We start from the raw sequence: 19,032 nt of genomic DNA on the forward strand, positions 1-19,032 counted from the left end.
AAAAAAAAATCACACTATCATTCTAGAAGTATGTCCTTCCTAAAAGATGACAAACAGCCCAAGAGCAAAAACTTGACCACATGAAACACTGATCATAGTACTGAAAATGGAAACAAAATATCTATCAGAGTACATCTATACATGGATTGCCATGTGGCCTTTCAGATGAAGATATAGATCTATATTTGTTGATATAGAAACATATTTGTAGCTTAGTGCATGGAGAAAAGGCAAGTTACAGAATTATATGGGCCTTAATAAATACATAAGCTTATAAATATTAAAAACAGACTTACTGCATTACTAGCATTCAGTTCAGATATTTTCAAACTTACATCTTTATTCTTGGTCACAACGTTGCTAAATAATGACCTGTCAATGACACCATTATTTCTCTTCTGACTTAAACGAAGACCAAAGAGAGTTCGAACTTCGTTTTCATCTGGATTGTAGGACTGATCCATCTAAAACAGAAATTTAGAGTCACAAGTAGTATTTCTACAACCTTCAACATTTTTCGCTTAATTTACGTACAAAAAAAAATCATTATAGCAAGATCGTATACATTTTTTTCTAATTTAAGCATGTGTAAGATCACTTCAGTAAAGGTATAATAGAATCGCCAGGCACTAATATTTTGTTCTAAAAAATTTTATAGGTTTACAACCCTGTGGTGTTTTATAACAACATATTAAAACCAATGATTCCAGGGACAGCATTTCTGGTTATACTAACTGAAACCATTGTCTGTATCTTCCTTTTGGAAATCAGCAGATAAAAACAGATCTGCTAAAAAAAACAGGTAGTGGCATAAAAAATAAATTCTAGTTTTCCCTTCTTTCTAATAATCTACTACAAAATACAGAGCTAACACTTGAATTAAATAGTTAAAAGGGGGAAAGCAACATTTGGAGTCGAGATGTTTGTTATTTAAAATGGAACATATGTCTTTTTCTTTTTTAAGTAATCTCTACGCCCAACGTGGGGCTTGAATTCACGATCCTGAGATCAAGAGTCACCTGCTCTACTAACTGAGCCAGGCAGGCATCCCGGGAATATATGTCATTTGTTGCTATCTTCCTCTTACAAATTTTGAACTGAAAAGATATTAAGACTTGAGAATAATCTGCATAAGACTACTCTCTCCCAAGTGATACTTGACAGTATCTCTTCATTTATCCTTTGAATGATCTTTGATTTAGAAAGCACTGATATCGGGCACCTGGGTGGCTCAGATGGTTAAGCGTCTGCCTTCGGCTCAAGTCATGATCCCAGGGTCCTGGGATCGAGCCCCGCATCCGGCTCCCTGCTCCTTGGGAGCCTGCTCCTCCCTCTGCCTCTCTCTCTCTCTGTCTCTCATGAATAAATAAAAATGAAAAAAAAAATCTTTAAAAAAGAAAGCACTGATATCTATAACTTATAAGCAAGACCTCATATTAATTCTTCCTAATTTGTACTTTCTTCAATTCCAAAATGTTCCTTTTTCCTCTGTATTATCAGATTTCTAAAATTGGGATGTGCCTTCCCTATTAACTGATGTCAAAAGAAACTTGTCACACTAGCCAGATATAGGAATAGTTATTTCATAGTTATAATTATGTGTCCATGTGCAAACTTGGCTAAACTCTCAAATAATATATTGGGGGAAGGCCCAGTGTAATCTTTTGACATCTTCAAATGTGATGCTGTCAGGTGAAGAGGTCACGATGATGAATTCAAGGTTTGGAAAACATTCTCCACAATGACACATGTAACTATTAAACAGAGCCATAAGTACTTAATATCCTTAAAAAAGACTTAAGAAACTGAAGAATACAGCCTCAGCTGACCGAACGGCTGAACTTACAATGAAGGGCCTTAGAGGAAAAGTATGTATATTTAATATAGTATTTTTTTCTTCTTTCCTTGAAAAGCTGCCATGGAATCTGTGGTGTGTCACAATTAATGGTATCTTACAATGAAGGCTATATACTTAGAACTTTCAGTATATGGAGTTAGTATTCCACAAATTTTTTGACATCAGCACTTTCCATAAAACAGCTTTAGGAATTTTTATTTTAATTCAAATAATTCTTTGCTTTATCCATGTACAATCTTAGACTTGTGTCAGTGGGAAAAAACAACAACAAAAAAAGAAAAAAATACAAATATTTGCTGAAAAGTACAACTATTTCAGGAAGGATGAGCAAGAAACTTAAAATATTAGTTACTTTTAAAGACGTAACAGAGTAGCAGAAGGGGAGGACAGGGAGACTTTTCATCAATAACACTTAATACCTTTTGGATAGGAAAGCATGTATATGTATTAACTATTTTCTTAAAAATTTAAGATTTAAAACTAAGAGTAAGGAAGCTCTCCTCATCTAAAACCCAAAAATTAACAATAAGGGAAAAGAAAATTATAGGATTAAGAATTAAAGAAACCTCAGTAAAAAAGGATAAATTAGAAGGTTTTCACCATAAAGGAAAGATTAAATATGGGAGAAAAGAAACACAAAATAAAAAAGTAAATTACCGTTTTTAAACATGAATTAAACTAACCTGAAGAACACAGTAACTCCCATTTTTCTTTTTAGAAAGTATTTTCAAAGCTTCATCTTCATATCCTGGGGCAACAATACCATCAGATACCTATAAATGTATTAAACATTAATTTCTACTTTCAAAAATTAGGGAACACTTCTTAACCAATCTAAACATAATTATCTGTCTTAATGCAGCAGCATTTTCTTGTTTCTACCTCCAAGAGATAATGCTAATACCTGTACTCGGTAAAGATAAGCCTATGTTAGAATACAGCTTTGTACAGCTAACTTTATCTCATTTGCTATCCTTTCAGGGTTTCTGGTTGTTTGTTTCAGTTTTAACTAAGAACATAAAAACGATTCACTCTAATACCTTAGGAAGAAAACAATTTTTCACTATTCTGTTCATGGAGTGGTGTTTTGCACCAGAAAAAGCATGTTGGAGTCCCCAGTCTGCCAGTACCAGGCAAAATGACCTTAGGCAAAGCAAGTTCCACAAGAGCAAGACATGGGGATCAGATTATACCTCTGCTAATAACCTTAGGCAAGGCAAGTAACTCAACAGCAAGTCAAAGGGATCAGATTTAACATCTCTGAAAGAAAAGTCATAGTTCATACTACAAAGCCTTGTGCTATAACATAAAACGCAGCAGGTCAGCTCCACTGTGGGTGGGGATGATAGTGGTCATGGGAAGAATCCCTAAAACAACTAAATATCATCAAGCCCATGTAGCCTTCATTTCCACCTGTTTTCCCTACAAGCTAATCTGAGCTACTTTTTTTCTGTCTCCTCGTCCCCAAATCCCACCTTTCTGGAATCCTTATTTGGTATTCAACTGATGAGGGCTAGTTTTTCAAATCCTCCCCTACATATCTTTTATTACAGACCTACAAAGGTTTACAGTAAGGCTCAATATTACATAGCCAAGATAGCATTCTCTGCTCTTTAGAAACAATTTTGGCATTAAGATAATGACTATTACAGAAAAAAAAACCAACTAAATATATAAATTAAAACATAATAATAGCAAAATATCCATTTGAAACATTCATTAAATCTCAAAATTACAATTCAGTCAAGGATTCATGTTCTACATAAAATATAAACATTCTGAACAATAAACTTAACTAATTTACAGGTGGTATACATAAAAAAGTTATGCTTTCAATGAATACTAGGAATAAATAGAACTTTACTCAGTTATGTATGGATCAATCCTCAGGAACGTCCACTAACCTCTCTGGAGATAATTTTGGCAGTAGGGACATCACAAACATCAGATAATGCAACAAAATCACCAAAGGAAGACATCCTATCAGCCCCTATAAATAAAAATTAAAATGAGGTATGTATCACAAATATCCCTGCACAGAAAAAGATGTTTAAAAAACCCCAATGTGATCATTTAAAATCCATTCCTCTAAATAGAACTTTATTGTTTAAGATCTAAATAATAGATTAATAAGTCATTTAAACTGAAACAATCATAACAAAGTATTCTTTAATTTTACCCTCTAGGCAAACTTCTGGAAGGGCCTGATAACAAACATTTTTTGTTTTGCAGGCATATGGTCTGTTATACCTACTCAGCTCTGCAGTTCTAGAAATCAGCCACAATGACAAAGGGACATGGCAGTTCCAATCAAACTGTATTTACAAAAACAGGTGGCAGGCTGTATTTACTTAGCACATGCGCCATAGTATGCCAACCCCTACTACAGAAGATCAACCGTGCTATCAAGTTTCTCGATGATCTTCTGAAAATGTTACAGTAATATTCACAGGTTATTAACCTCATGAATTAGATATTTCTGAAATATATAAAATACAACTCTAACCATATTCAGTGTAGTTAAAATAGCCACATAATTTTAGTCATATATTAACAATACAAACGCATTCAATAGCCTAATATGAAATAGGATGCACCAAATTCCAATTTTGTTTCCATTTATTACATGAAAATCCACACACTTTTATAAACAAATTTATTCCAAGGCACTCATATAGTCATTCGTAAGTATTAATAAAAAACAAATTAAAGATAATTTGAAATCTGAAACAAAGAATATTACTACTTTATTCTACTTAGGATAAAATATTGTTTTTTCTCTTTTAAGAACAAACAAACTCTATTAAAGTTCTGACCTCTTGCTCTTGCATATGCAGTTGATATGGGTGTAAGGGTTTTATACAGATCATAGACCATGCAGACTTTGGCCTCATCTTCACTGAGTGGAATTCCAACAGCAGCACCTGGTACAGAAAACCATAAAATAAACCTCCAAGTCTCAAGTTACTAGTTATCCTCTCCTAAATCAAGACAACATTTTTCTTAGCATCTAGTCCATACAGCATAATTTCTAGTGCCTATGCCAAATTAAACAAACATCTGGTCAGATAATTAAACACCAAAAATACAGTTGCAGGGGAGGAGGGAGGGGGGAATCTTTTCTCTCCGGCTTCTGGAAACAACTACTGAGTCTGCCAGCACCATGCATGTGTACAAAGCTAGTTTACTTCATTAAGGACTCTCTCTCCACCCTGCTTGATACCACATACCATTTATTTCTTCCCTGTTTATATCAATTTAATATCAAATAAATATCAAAAAACTATGTATTAGAGTTGATTTAGACACAGAAGCAAAAAGGTATCTCATACAATGGCTATAAAGTTACGATAAGGTGTCACAAGAACTTCTTTATGTGGAAAAATAGTCATATTGCATTAAGCCATTTTACTTTATTTTTTACATTTCCACTGCAAAAAAGTGATTTCTTAATCCTCCTATCTCACAGTGATGTTATACAATTATGTATATGTAAATAACAGATACATGTTATTACCAGATTTTGTCACGTTACTATATTGAAACTGTTAACAGACTCCACAAAAGTGGTTTGAGACTTTAGAAAATGTCTATATTCACATTAGAACATGTCAATTCTTTCTAAAATCAAAAAGAAGGCATTCTGAACAGTTCCAGCGCATTCCAGAGATAGTGCTTTACCTGCTGGGCTGACATGTTTGAAAGAGGCAGCGGCTGGAATGCCTAAAGCTTCTTTGAGTTCCTTCACCAGCTGCCAGGCATTCAAAGCATCACACAAGTTTATAAATCCAGGGGCTCCATTTAGAACTACATATAGAAACAAAATACATTATCAAGCAGGATCAATAAAATCAGATATATGTACATTTCTGTAAAATAACATATGTCAAGGCTGCACAAATGTTTTCAGAAAAGTATAATTAAGAGGCAAATACATATACACAAATATAAAAGAACTTGATGAAAAAAGAACAAAACACTAGAGCCTAAGCCTGCCTCACCAAAAAAAAAAAAAAAAAAGACACACACTCTCTCTCTTCTCTCTCTCACATACATATGCTACTGGAGAAACCAACTCCAGTCAACCTAGAAATAAACCAACAGAGAATTCAGGAATGGGAGAAAGAATGACAAGACCAGTGATCGACAGGGATCCACTTCAGTACAGAACTAAGATAACACAATCACGGCAATTACAGAAACAGTACAAAATCTAAGTTATAAACCTTGTCAATATAAGAATATTATTACAAGCTAATGAAAGAGCTGTGGGTGGGAGAAAATAAGGGGAAAAAAATAAGTTGGATTCTTCCTCTTTTATATGAAACTCAGTAGGCTCTGCCTAAAGTTGAAATGCCGTTAGAAAGATTACAACTTCCAAGTTTCTCATTGCCTATTTTCTTAACAATGGCAGGATTTTTTAGGAGCTATTATCTCTTGTGAATAAATTATAAACTCCGCACATACAAAAAAAAATGAGGGCCAGTAATTAAAAACAAATTTACAACTGCATTTCCTTTGTGTTATCTTGGATGGTACACAGTTTTAAAAATAAACTTCGACAAGTATTTACTGAGTGCCTACCACAATGTTGGGGACTGTTATAGGTACTGGGGATATTACCAATGAATAAACTAGCTCCTCCCACATAGAGCTTATAGAAGAGGCATAGAAGAAACAAAATAGGCAATTAATAGTAAACAATAAGAGAAAATATTAGGTACTTATACAAACGAGTTGAAAACATGTCCACAGAAAAACCTATACTTGAATTTTTTAGCAGCTTTATTCATAACTGTCAAAAACTGTCTATTTCTGATGTCCTTCAAGAGGTGCATGGATAAACTAAACTAGGGTATATCCATATACAATGGAATATTATTAAACAGCAAAAAGAAATGAGCTCTCAAGCCCCTAAGACCATGGAGGAACCTTAAATGCATATTGCTAAATGAAACAAGCCAGCGTGAAAAGGCTATATACTGTATGATTCCAACCTTATGACGCTATGGAAACAATAAAAATATAAGTGGCTGCAGGAGTCAGGGAGGTAGAATGCAGGCAATTTTTAGGTGGTGAAGCTCTTCTGCACAATACTGTCAAGGTGGATACATGACATTACACATGTCAAATCCCAAGGAATATACAACACAAAGAGTGAGTCCTAATGTAAACAATGGACTTTAGTTAATAATAATGAATCACTACTGACTGGTTCATCAATTTTAACAAATGTACTAGACTAATGTAAGATATTAAAAGGGGAAACTGGGGAAAGAGGAGATCCAGAGGGAGGGAATGTCTGGGAACTCTCTGTACTTTCTGAGAAATTTTTCTGTAAATCTAAAACTACTTTATAAAATAAAGTCTATTATAAAAAAAAAGGGGGTGCCTGGGTGGCTCAGTCAGTTAAGTGCCCAACTCTTTTTTAAATTTTTTACTTCAATTTAATTAACATATACTATATTATTAGTTTCAGAGATAGAATTTAGTGACTCATCAGCTGCACAGAACACCCAGTACTCACTACTTTAAGTGCCCTCCTTAATGCCCATCACCCAATTACCCCATCCCCCCCCGCTCCAGCAATCCTGTTTCCTATAGTTAAGAGTCTCATATGGTTAGCCTGTTTTTGTCTTTATTTTTCCTTCCCTTCCCCTACGTTCATCTGTTTTGTTTCTTAAATTCCACATGAGTGAAATCATATGGTATCTGTCTTTCTCTGACCAACTTACTTCGCTTAGCGTAATACCTTCTAGTTCCACCCACATCGTTTATAAATGGCAAGATTTCGTTCTTTTTTATGGCTTGAGTAATATTCCATTGTATGCATATATAGTGTCTAACTCGTGATTTCGGCCCACTTCAGTTGGGCTGCCAGATCCATCATTCCAAGGAAATTGTTCTTGCAATTTTTCCCAGATCAAACAGTCGCTTATTTGTTCTCAGGAGCATTCCAAACCACTTAAAATCCTACAGGTTTTCCAGCCTTGTTTTCCTCTGCTGGTTCCTCCACTGCTTAACCTCTTCTGTGAAATCCATCCTGCCTGTTTTACATTTCCAAAGTCATCTATATGCCAAAGACATTCCAAACTCTATCTCCAGCCTGACCTCTTTCCGGAACCCCTAATTATCTCACAAGTCCACCTGGCATCTCAAACTTCAGGTGGCTATAAAAGGCATTATGTAATTTACTTTATCTTCTCAACGTGAGCCACATCAGATACAATACAGAGAAAGACACGCACACCCCCAGACACAACAAACTATGCCACGTAACACACAGCCCTTACCTGTGATGGGAAGCTTGGGCTTCAGTGTGTATAACTGGGCAGGAGTTTGATGAGGGTTCATTCCATACCTCAAAGGCATCTGAGATATTCCTTTACTATACTGTCTCCTGAAGTAATCTGAAATAGCTTCATCATATTGTGCTGTATGAGTGAAAGCCTACAAAAAGTGTTAAGTTTTGTGAAACACCAGCAGCACTTACCAAAGCGGGCACAAGAGGGTCTTAGGTAGCACACAACAAACTACACTCTTTGTCCACACATATGACTGTGCAGGAAAGACACTCAATAACACTAAAAACACAACGAATCGTTCTCTTTCCGAGTCTCTTTCCATCTTTTTGATATTATACCTCTGTAATACTTGGGTCTCTTCATTTATAGGAAAAGGATAGCAGCTCCAAGGAGACCCGTGAAAATTGAATACCATCTGGTTTGGCAAACACTGCACTGGATAGAAGTGCATCCCTACCTTCAAGGCTAACTGGCGTCTAGTCTCCAAGGAGGTGTCTTTGCTGTCAGAGCTTTGCAGCTCCGTGGACACGGCCACATAGTCCTCGGGGTCACATACGACTGTCACTCGAACGTGGTTTTTGGCTGCTGCTCTCAGTAGGGTTACTCCACCTTGGGAGAACAAAAAACAATTTGTATTTCCATGAGTTTAACCTCCTTCAAATAAAGTTACTGTACACATACTTCTAATTTTTGACTTAAAAAATAAGGAAAACATACCTGAGATGAATCTCTACACAAAGTAATAGCTTAGGAAATATAGATGAATTACAATCACCCCAGAACACAGTCTGGGAGCAGTAATGATTTTCTGCTCCCTCAATATTCTGATTCTGGGTGAACATCAAAACAAAATCTATTTTAAAATATAAATAGTGTTTGGGGTGTGTGGGTGGCTCAGTCAGTTAGGTGTCTGACTCTTGATTTCAATTCAGATCATGATCTCAGGGTTGTGAGATCAAGCACCATGTCAGGCTCTGGGCTCAGCGTGGGGTCTGCTTGTTCCTCTCCCTCTGCTCCTCCCCCCTGCTTGTGCTGTCTCTCGCTCTCTCACAAATAAATAAATAAAATCTTTAAAAATAAATAGTCCAAAAATAAATAAATAAAAGTAATCCTCCCCTATCAGTCTTCAAATATGGTTTTGCTGACTTACCAATATCAATCTGCTCAACAGCCTGTTCAACAGTTACATCAGGAGAAGCCACTGTCTTCACAAAGGGATACAGATTACAGACAACAACCCTAAACCAAAAAGGAATTTAGCTGTTGTTAGAAACCCAAACTTTATGGGGTTTACATATAAGTCAGTCACTAGCTTTAATGTGATCTAAAGATCACGTGAGTCTAAAGATCTAAAATATAAACTATAATCCTAGAATTTTAGAATTCTAAAAAGTAAACTGAAATGTCAGGAGTTCCCACTGTTGCATAACATAGTAAATAAAAGTGGCTTTGGTCAGCAGGTGCTCTCAAAACATTATTTCCCCAAAATCATATTGCAATGTTACTGCTTGGGTAAACTTATATAATCCAGCTACCCATTATATAATCCAGACATCAAAAAAAACATTTTAAAAAAAATTTTAACAGAAATGCAAAATACAAGGCTACAGATAACATCCTCATTTTGGAATATAATCACTTTTATCTACAACATTCAATTTTAGATTCTATTTCCAATGGGTCATGTACAATGATGAAAAATAACAGACCACTTTAAGGGTGAAATATTTCTTTGCTTGTTTTGTCTTCAGAGAGGTCATATACAATGATGTTAACAGGAGGTCCAAAAGAATAATTTAAAATACAGAACTAATCTAAAGTTAACAACCAGTAGAGTTCCATGCCTAGGCCTGCAATGTGAGGAGCTTTGTGGGCAGGTTCACACCCAGTGAAATAAGCACAACTGGTAAAAACTAATAAAAAAAGTAAAACAGAAGATGAGGGGGAATACTTCCCAATGCCTATAACCCTGATACCAAAACCAGACAAAATGTCACAAGAAAAATATAGACCAGTATCTTATGAATACAGACACAAAAATCCTCAACAAAATACTAGCAAACTGAAACCAACAAAATATAAAAAGAGGCATACACTACAGCCAAATATGGTTTACCCTAGGACTGTAAGGTTGGTTTAACATCTAAAAACCAGTTAATGTAGGAGCCCATTTCAATAAAACAAAGGACAAAAACCACCTGAGCACCTCAACAGATGCACAAAAAGCATGTGACAAAACTGAACACCCACTCATGATAAAAACACTCAACAAATTAAGAGAACTTGCTCAACATGATAAAAGGTATTTAAGAAAAACCCCCAAATCCACAGCTAACATTATATTTAAAGTTGAAAGACTGAATGCTTTCCCCTAAGTTCAGGAACAAGACAAGAATGTCGACTCTTACCACTGTACTGGAGGTTCTAGACAATCAATTAACAAAGAAAATTAAATAAAAAGCATCAAGATTAGAAAGGAAAAAATAAAGCTATCTCTATTAGTAGGTGACAGGATCTTGTATATAGAAAATCCTAAGGCATTTAACAAAAAAAAAACTATTAGCACTGAGTTCAGCAAGGTTATAGGACATATGGTTAACCAAATTTATGTACATTAGCAATGAACAACCCAAAGTGCAATTAAGAAAACAATTTTACTAACGGTAGCATCAAAAACAACAAAAAAATGTTTAAGAATAAATTTAACAAAAGCGTTTAAGACTTGTATACTAAAAACTACAAAACACTGTTGAAAGAAATTAAAGAAAATCTAAACAAAAGGAAAGGCATTCCAGTTTATGGACTGGAAGACAATATTAGGATGGCAACCTCCCCTAAATTGATACACAGATTGAACGCAATCCTTAGGAAACTCCAACTCTGTTTTTCGCAGAAATGGGCAAGCTGATCCTAAAATTCACACTGAAATGCAAAGGATCCTGAATGCCCAAAACAATCCTGAAAAAGAAGAAAGTCGGAGGACTCACACTTCTCAATTTCAATATTTGCCACAAAGATACAATAATGATATGGGGCCAGCATAACGACAGATACAGATCAAATGTGCCAAGACCATTCAATGGGGGAAAGAAGTTTTTCCAACAGATGCTGGGAAAACTGGACAGCCACATGCAGAAGAATGAAGTCGGACACCCTAATTCACACCTATATAAAAAGTAACTTAAAAAAAATCAAAGACCTAAGCATAAGAGCTAAAACTAAAAAACTTACATTTTCACTATCTTGGATTATGCCATCGCTTCTTAGATATAACAGCAAAAGCTGTTTAGATGTATTATAGCTATTATAGATGTAAAAGCTGCAATGGAAGGAAGATAGTTCAAAAGAAGATTCTAGAAGTTTATATTGACAAAGGCATGAAGGATGGCCAGAAGATAACATTTCATGGTGAAGGAGACCAAGAACCAGGAGACAGTATCATTGTTTTAGATCCGAAGGACCGTGCTGTTTTATTCGGCGAGGAGAAGACCTTTCCACGTGTATGGACATATAGCTGGTTGAAGCACTGCATTGCTTTCAAAAGCCAGTATCTACTCTTGAACTATCGTCATCACCTCTCATCCAGGTCAAATGGTCAAGCATGGAGATATCAAGTGTGTGCTAAATAAAGGCATGCCAGTTTATCGTAGACCATATGAGAAGGGTCGCATAATCATCGAATTTAAGGTAAACTTTCCTGAGAATGGCTTTCTCTCTCCTGTTAAATTCTCTTTGCTGGAAAAACTCCTACCTGAGAGGAAGGAAGTAGAAGAGACTGATGAAATGGACCAGGAAGAACTGATGGACTTTGATCCAAATTAGGAAAGACGGCACCATTACAATGGGAAAGCCTATGAGGATGAATATCATCCCAGGGGTGGTGTTCAGTATCAAACCTCTTAATGGGGCTAGTGAGTAACGCTGCTGGCATTTTATATGCAGTAGTGAGTAAGTGAAGGGACTATAATCATAGCTCACTACTTGCTATTGTTTTTGTTTTAACATTCAACTATAGTAGTGTTTGAAAAGTTAAATGAAGAATAAACTCAAATATAAAAGCTCTGACTTTGCCCTGTATGTATGATGACTTCAGTGTGCAAGATACGTTTAATACTTGTAAAAACTACTTTTAAAAATCTCCCCTAGCGGAATCCTCCTACACTGTTGGTGGGAATGCAAGCTGGTGCAGCCACTCTGGAAAACAGCATGGAGGTTCCTCAAAAAGTTGAAAATAGAGCTACCATACAATCCAGCAATTGCACTACTGGGTATTTACCCCAAAGATACAAATGTAGGGATCCGAAGGGGTACGTGCACCCTGATGTTTATAGCAGCAATGTCCACAATACCAAACTGTGGAAAGAGCCAAGATGTCCATCGACAGATGAATGGATAAAGAAGATGTGGTATATATATACAATGGAATATTATGCAGCCATCAAAAGGAATGAGATCTTGCGATTTACAACGATGTGGATGGAACTGGAGGGTATTATGCTGAGCGAACTAAGTCAAAAAGAGAAAGACACGGATCATATGATCTCACTGATATGAGGAATTCTTAATCTCAGGAAACAAACTGAGGGTTGCTGGAGTGGGGGGTGGGGTGGGAGGGATGGGGTGACTGGGTGATAAGACACTGGGAAGGGTATGTGCTCTGGTAAGCACTGTGAATTGTGCAAGACTGTTGAATCTCAGATCTGTACCTCTGAAACAAATAATGCAATATATGTTAAGGAAAAAAAAAAAAAAAGAAGATAGCAGGAGGGGAAGAATGAAGGGGGGGAAATCAGAGGGGGAGACGAACCATGAGAGACGATGGACTCTGAAAAGCAAACTGAGGGTTCTGGAGGGGAGGGGGGTGGGAGGATGGGTTAGCCTGGTGATGGGTATTAAAGAGGGCACATTCTGCATGGAGCACTGGGTGTTATGCATAAACAGTGAATCATGGAACACTACATCTAAAACTAAAATAATGTATGGTGATTAACATAACAATAAAAAAATTAAAAAAAAATCTCCCCTGGCATTTGTTAGGCCATACCTTGTAATTAATTTCAGCTCTATGTATATGAAACAGCTCAGACTGAAATGCTGTGTGTATGTATTGACTTCAGTGTATGACCCTTAATTGTTAAGCTATGAAGTTAAAACTTGTATTTAATAGGCAATCAGACAAAGAATTTGTAGAGAAGTGTTGGTCTATAGTTGAGTGGGATTCACTGTGATGCCTCTACATTTATTACCTCAACTGTTACTTGAGGATAGCATGCTATGTAATTTGGCCTGTAGTATCAATGACAGAAAGGATACCTCTCTAAAGAAGGGATTTATCATATGCTGCTGCTTGAGGGCTTGCACTTGTAGAACTGCATTCCCTTCTGCTGTGCCATCTTTTTTTTTTTTAATATATATTTATCAGTCCTGATTACACTTCTTTTCCTTCTCTTTGGACCATGATAAGCTTCAGAGTAGTGACTTCGGGAGCAGGGTAACTTAGAGTGAAGAGACATTTACGTGGAGAAGTTAATTTGCATGTATGAGATAGGAAGGCGTTTTTTAGGTATGTTACAGGCTTACTTTAAACCCTTTAACTTATGCTCCGAAGTAACTAATTTAATGTTGGCAGTATAGCAAATTATGATGAATAGCTTTAATTGTATGTTTTAAAAGTCATGCTCACAAGCTTAAATCTGGGTATCAGAATTAAGCAATTGAAATGTATGAATGTCTCCTTAATATACTGATTACAAAGCAAAAAAAAAAAAGAATGCTAATGAGCATGGGTTTTTTTGGGGGGGGGTGATGAATATGTTCTAATATTAACTATGGTAATGGCTGCACAACTCTGAATATAATAACTACTACTGAATTGTAGATTTTAATTTGGGAAATTATATGGTATATGGGTTATATAGCTCAAGGAAATTATATACATTGAAAAGAAATATTGCTTATTTTTATGCAAGTAACTACACTGCTAATATGTACGAACATTTAGGTCATAATTTCCTTAAAAAATAAGGTTTTTTTAGTTTAAGTATGGGAATTTTGGTAGTATAAACTTAGTAAATTAAAAATGCTTATGTATATACAATGTCACACAGAAGGTATTCAATAAATGTTATAGTGAGTGAATAGGAAATTACACCTAATGTTAATCTTGGTCTTAAAAGGGAGGGCACCAGGTTTGGCATACTCATTGTCTTTGATCCTTAATGTATTAAAATTTTAACTTCCAATTTTTACCTTATAAAACTGAAATCAAGTCTGGCCATGTCAGCACTATCTTCTGGGATATTACGAGCCAAGATTCCTAATTTAACAAAGTTAAAGTATTAGGTTCAAAAAACACATCAGAATAAGATACTTCTTTCCAATATGGTCCCACCAATCAAGTTAAAGTCTCTAATACTGCCTAATCAAGAAGACAAAGAGCGAGTTAAAAATTTAGAGCGTATTTAAAAAGCTCTTGTAACAGTTCCTCATTCCCCCCCTTTTATTTTAAGATTTTTTATTTTCAAGTAATCTCTGTAACCTAACATGGGGCTTGAACTCACAACCCCAAGATCAAGAGCCATACACTCCACTCAGTCAGCCAGGTGCCCCCCTTACCCTCTTTAAAGCAACAAAATATAAAAGAATTTTCACATAACTGTTACCAGTTCCATTAACCTATGTGCTCCCATAAGTAAATGGCTTATCTGATGATCCTCCTCGGCCTAACAGACTTACATTCTGCCAAATTTTACTTTAACTGGTAAATTAGCAATATACCTGTTTCTCACCATTTTTGGTGGATACCATAATTTTTGTCTTAGATGAGCGAACTAAAGCACTTTGAAAAAGAATTCTTTTAAAAGACAGTTACAAGGGCACCGGGGTAGCTCAGTCAGTTGAACATCCGACTTGTGATTTCAGCTCAGATCATGATCTCAGGGTCCTGGGACTGAGCCCCTTGTCTGGCTCAAGCTCCTCGGGCAGTCTGCTTGGGATTCTCTCCCTCCCTCTGCCCCTCCCCACACTCAAGCGCACATGTGCATGCTCTCTCTCAAATACATAAATAAATCTTAAAAAAAAAAAAAAAGTCAGTTACACTGTGATACTTCATTCTAAGTTTGGATTGTAATAAGTCTTTTCACACATGAAGCTGAAACATTTTCATTAACTCCAGAAGAAAATATCACTCTAAATTAGTTATCAGATCAGGACTAATAGTGAGCAGAGGAAAACAATGTGAATCTATCGCATAATAAAGCAAACTAGATTTTAAACAGGTCCTAACATATGAACTTTAGCAGCAAATGTGACAAAACCAATACAGACTCACAGATAATTTCCTGAGCTTATGACCTGCCTTTTTCCTCATTTTATTCTACAAAGTAATCAACCAAAATATTCCTGAAGACCACAGATTGTTTTAAATTGAAAGTACCAACCACTTACCAGCATGGACTGCAGGATGCAAGGTTTTCACACGCCCCCCTAACATTTCAGGAAATCCCGTCAGCTCAGAGACATCTCTGAAAATAGATGAACTGAATATTGCTGTTTCTGCTGAACTGTCATTTTACACTATTCTAAAGCATCTTCCAAAATTACATCTACTGTCCTCATTTGGGGGGGATTTTCCAGAGCCTGAATGTTCAGAATTCAGAAACTGAATCATATGCCATACATTCAATTGAGACGTAATTTAGCAGTACATACAAAAAGCACTAAAAATATCTTTATCTCAGAAACGGACTAAAGTAAAAACCAAGCATTTAGCTTTATGATTAAACAAACGTAAAGATGGTAAATCAAATGAGTGGGGAAATAAAAGATTGTCTTTTAATAAGGTGGTGTCAGTATTGGAATAATACTGGTTTAGCCCATATAAAGATAAATTCCCAATGAATAAAAGGTTTGAGCATTAAAAAAAAAATCATAGAACTACCAAAATTCAATACATGAGGGATGTACTCAAAGCATTAAACAAAAGATTAATAGATCTGTCTATGTAAAATGTGGCTGAGAAAGAGGGCTCTGAAATGGGGACTCCTGGGGTTTCACCCCTGAACTTAACTCCTCACTTAACTCTGTAAACTTGAGCACAAGTTACTACATCTCTCTGAGCCTCACTTTCCTCTTCTGTAACGGGGTAAGCGGTGTCGGAAGGGGGACATGACGTCTTTTTACTCACTGTGCCCGGGGGGCATGACTTTCCGGTGGACCGGATCACACTACGTTCCGATTGGGCTGAGCTTAAAAATTCAGTTGTGCCTTACCTGACTGCCAGACCCGCATCCCTGAGAGCTTTTGCAGTCCCTCCAGAGGCGATCAGATTCAAACCAACGGAAGTTAGGTTTCTGGCAAATTCCACAAGGCCCGTTTTGTCAGAGACACTAAATAAGGCTGAAACAGAAAACATTTTTCTCATCACTCGCAGTACAGGACATTAAGTCCTTCAAGGACTTGGGGGTGGGGGGAGGGGTCGGCTGGGAGGACAGTCGCGAATCTCGAGGCCATCACGGCGGCCCACACTGGCCAGGCCCAGCCCGGGGCCTCCCCCGGGTCAGACACCTCCGAGCCACGCTACCGCCAACCGGCCGCAGGGCTCGCAGTCACGCCACGCAACCCGCCGCCGCCATTGCGGGCTCGGGACGCCGCGAGGCAGGGGCGCCGCGGGCGGGGCTCCGGGAAGACGCGCGAGGGGCTCACCGAGCTGGCTGGGTGCCATGGCTGCGGGCGGCGGGGTCGGGGTCTGGGCCGAGCGGGGGCGGCAGCGGGGACGCCACGTGCGGAGGGGCGCCGAGTAGGTAGAGCGCGCGCGCGGGCGGACGGCGGGGCGCGCCGGGCGGTCACCTGACCTGCCACGTGACCCAGCCGCCCCACCCGAAGCCCCGCCCTGCTCAATTTGTGGCGTGGAACTCGAACCTCCGCGCTGAGGGGAACTGGGGAGTGAGACTATAACTTCCTAGGCCCGGAACTTGAAGGGGTCGTCGCCCCAGTCTTACATTCTGAGCGTGACTTGTGCCTTTTCGTAAAGGTGAGGCGGCCGCAGAACCTCAGGGGCAAATTCCTGTTGCCCAGGGCAGCCTGTCTCCAGAGACTGGAATGCAGCTAAGTAGTGTCAAAACACTGGCAGAAAACAAGAGCAACGCCAGGAATAATTCCTACAGCGGCGAAGGTAGAAAGCATCTTGGCAATCATCTACTTCCATTTTAGTAGACTAAAAAGAAAATAAATAAAACGAAGACCCCATAATTAAAGGTTAAGCCCACAGTTCACGTGATAGAGGCAAAACAAAGTGAAAGTGACATTCGTTTAAGTTTTGATTCCACATTATGGACTAGCCCGAAATCTGCTTAAAGATGGTGTCTTGCATCAGTAAATAATACTTGACTCAAGCCTGGGTGAGAGGAATGATAATGGTTAAGGAGGAAGAGAGAACACCTTTCTTAATTAAAAATACGAAAACAAAACTGCACACTTGTTTCTTTTTGAAAAAGAAAAAACACCTTTGCCACAAAATAAATATATATTGCTGTTTACGGAGATTTTTAAAAATGTTCCTTATTAGAATTACATAACAAAATAGTACTGCCTATCTTTTATTCTCAGTCTGGGGCTCGCAGCTGCAGAAAGGAGTCTATTTTCTTATTATTTATATATCTGTTACCCTAATTCTTCCAGTCTCTTTTTTACTCCCCCAAATGAATACTTATTGGCTAGAATCAAGAGCTCTGTTTTAGAACTTCTGAATATGTGAACTTCCTGCCCTGAATATTTCTCACATTTCCAAAAGAAATATTAAGATTATCACAGTGTCTTCAGATTGTGTTTGCCAACTTTGAATTTAAAAAAGATAAAGTTCAAAGCTAACAATAAAAGAAATCTCCCTGCCCAGTCACCATTAGGTTTTTTTTTTTTTTTCACCATTAGGTTTTTATAGAAAATAGAAAGCAGAGAATGGAGAAAATAATGCTGAGAATAGTGGTAAGAGGAAAATAAATAGTATTTGGCATTGGATATTTTTTCTGCGTGTGAATTTCAAATATTTAATTTAATAAATATTTATTGAGCCCTTTCTGCCTAAATGGCAGAAATACAGTGTCAGAAGGAAATAGATGAGTATTACCTAATCACTGTCCTTAAAGGGCTCATGATGGAATGAAAGTATAGAAACATAGGTACAACAAGAAAATATTTATATAAAGAAAAAAACATGGGATTAAACCAATTTTTGTAGTGGTCTTTCAGAATGCTGTCGTATATACTAAGAAAGAATGTGGGTTCCAAACCAAGACACAGCTTTTTCAGTTAAAGATGTTTACCAAAACGACTTCTGAAGAATACCTCCATAGTTTTAAAATTCAGACCTAATAACTATCTTGTTAATGGCAAGATGAGTAAATGAATTTTTGGCTAGCTTTGTGATCCTGGCCACATCATTCCAACTTTAGGGCCCATAGTTGCCTTGTCTGTAATATGGACATACTTGTTCTGCAGGCTTCTTCAGATTGTAACATGTAATCTATTGAAAGTACAAACTGTAAAGTGACTGGTAAGGGTAATAAAGAACTTGTAATTTCCTTCATGGCTCATTCCCCTGATGTAGTTGAATAAATGTGTATCTCTCTGGGCTTCAGAGTATATCCTCCTTGAAGATGCTAGTCATGAGCAAGCTAGTGTACTAGAAATGGAAGAAGCTCCCACAAAGACATGAATTCATCCCCCAAGAGTTTATCTTTTTCAAATGGAAAAGAACACGCATGCACTATAGTGATTATATTTTCATTTCTTCTCTTCTTACTTCACACCCCTCCCAAAGGAAACTTGAAGACCCAGAGATCATCTTTTTATACAGTAGTTCCCCTCTTATCT

The 19,032-nt window shown here is 37.2% G+C and overlaps 1 protein-coding gene and 1 pseudogene across 1 annotated transcript; one reads left to right on the forward strand and one right to left on the reverse strand.

Annotated features, from left to right (window-relative positions):
* Nucleotides 1–296: 296 nt before the first annotated feature.
* On the reverse strand, nt 297–16,995 carry LOC123323668 (bifunctional purine biosynthesis protein ATIC-like; the record flags this gene model as incomplete). Its single annotated transcript, XM_044912117.1, has 12 exons — nt 16,867–16,995; nt 16,434–16,560; nt 15,610–15,686; nt 14,413–14,479; nt 9,314–9,402; nt 8,621–8,772; nt 8,152–8,308; nt 5,540–5,665; nt 4,675–4,782; nt 3,763–3,848; nt 2,542–2,631; nt 297–464 (listed from the first exon to the last, which is right to left on the reverse strand). Coding segments are annotated over exons 1-12 (1,266 nt in total), but the record flags the coding sequence as incomplete, so codon positions are not given.
* On the forward strand, nt 11,454–12,066 carry LOC110592387 (annotated as a pseudogene).
* Nucleotides 16,996–19,032: the final 2,037 nt, after the last annotated feature.

This window comes from Neomonachus schauinslandi, unplaced genomic scaffold (assembly GCF_002201575.2).
Source record: "Neomonachus schauinslandi unplaced genomic scaffold, ASM220157v2 HiC_scaffold_159, whole genome shotgun sequence".
Classification (NCBI taxonomy): domain Eukaryota; kingdom Metazoa; phylum Chordata; class Mammalia; order Carnivora; family Phocidae; genus Neomonachus; species Neomonachus schauinslandi.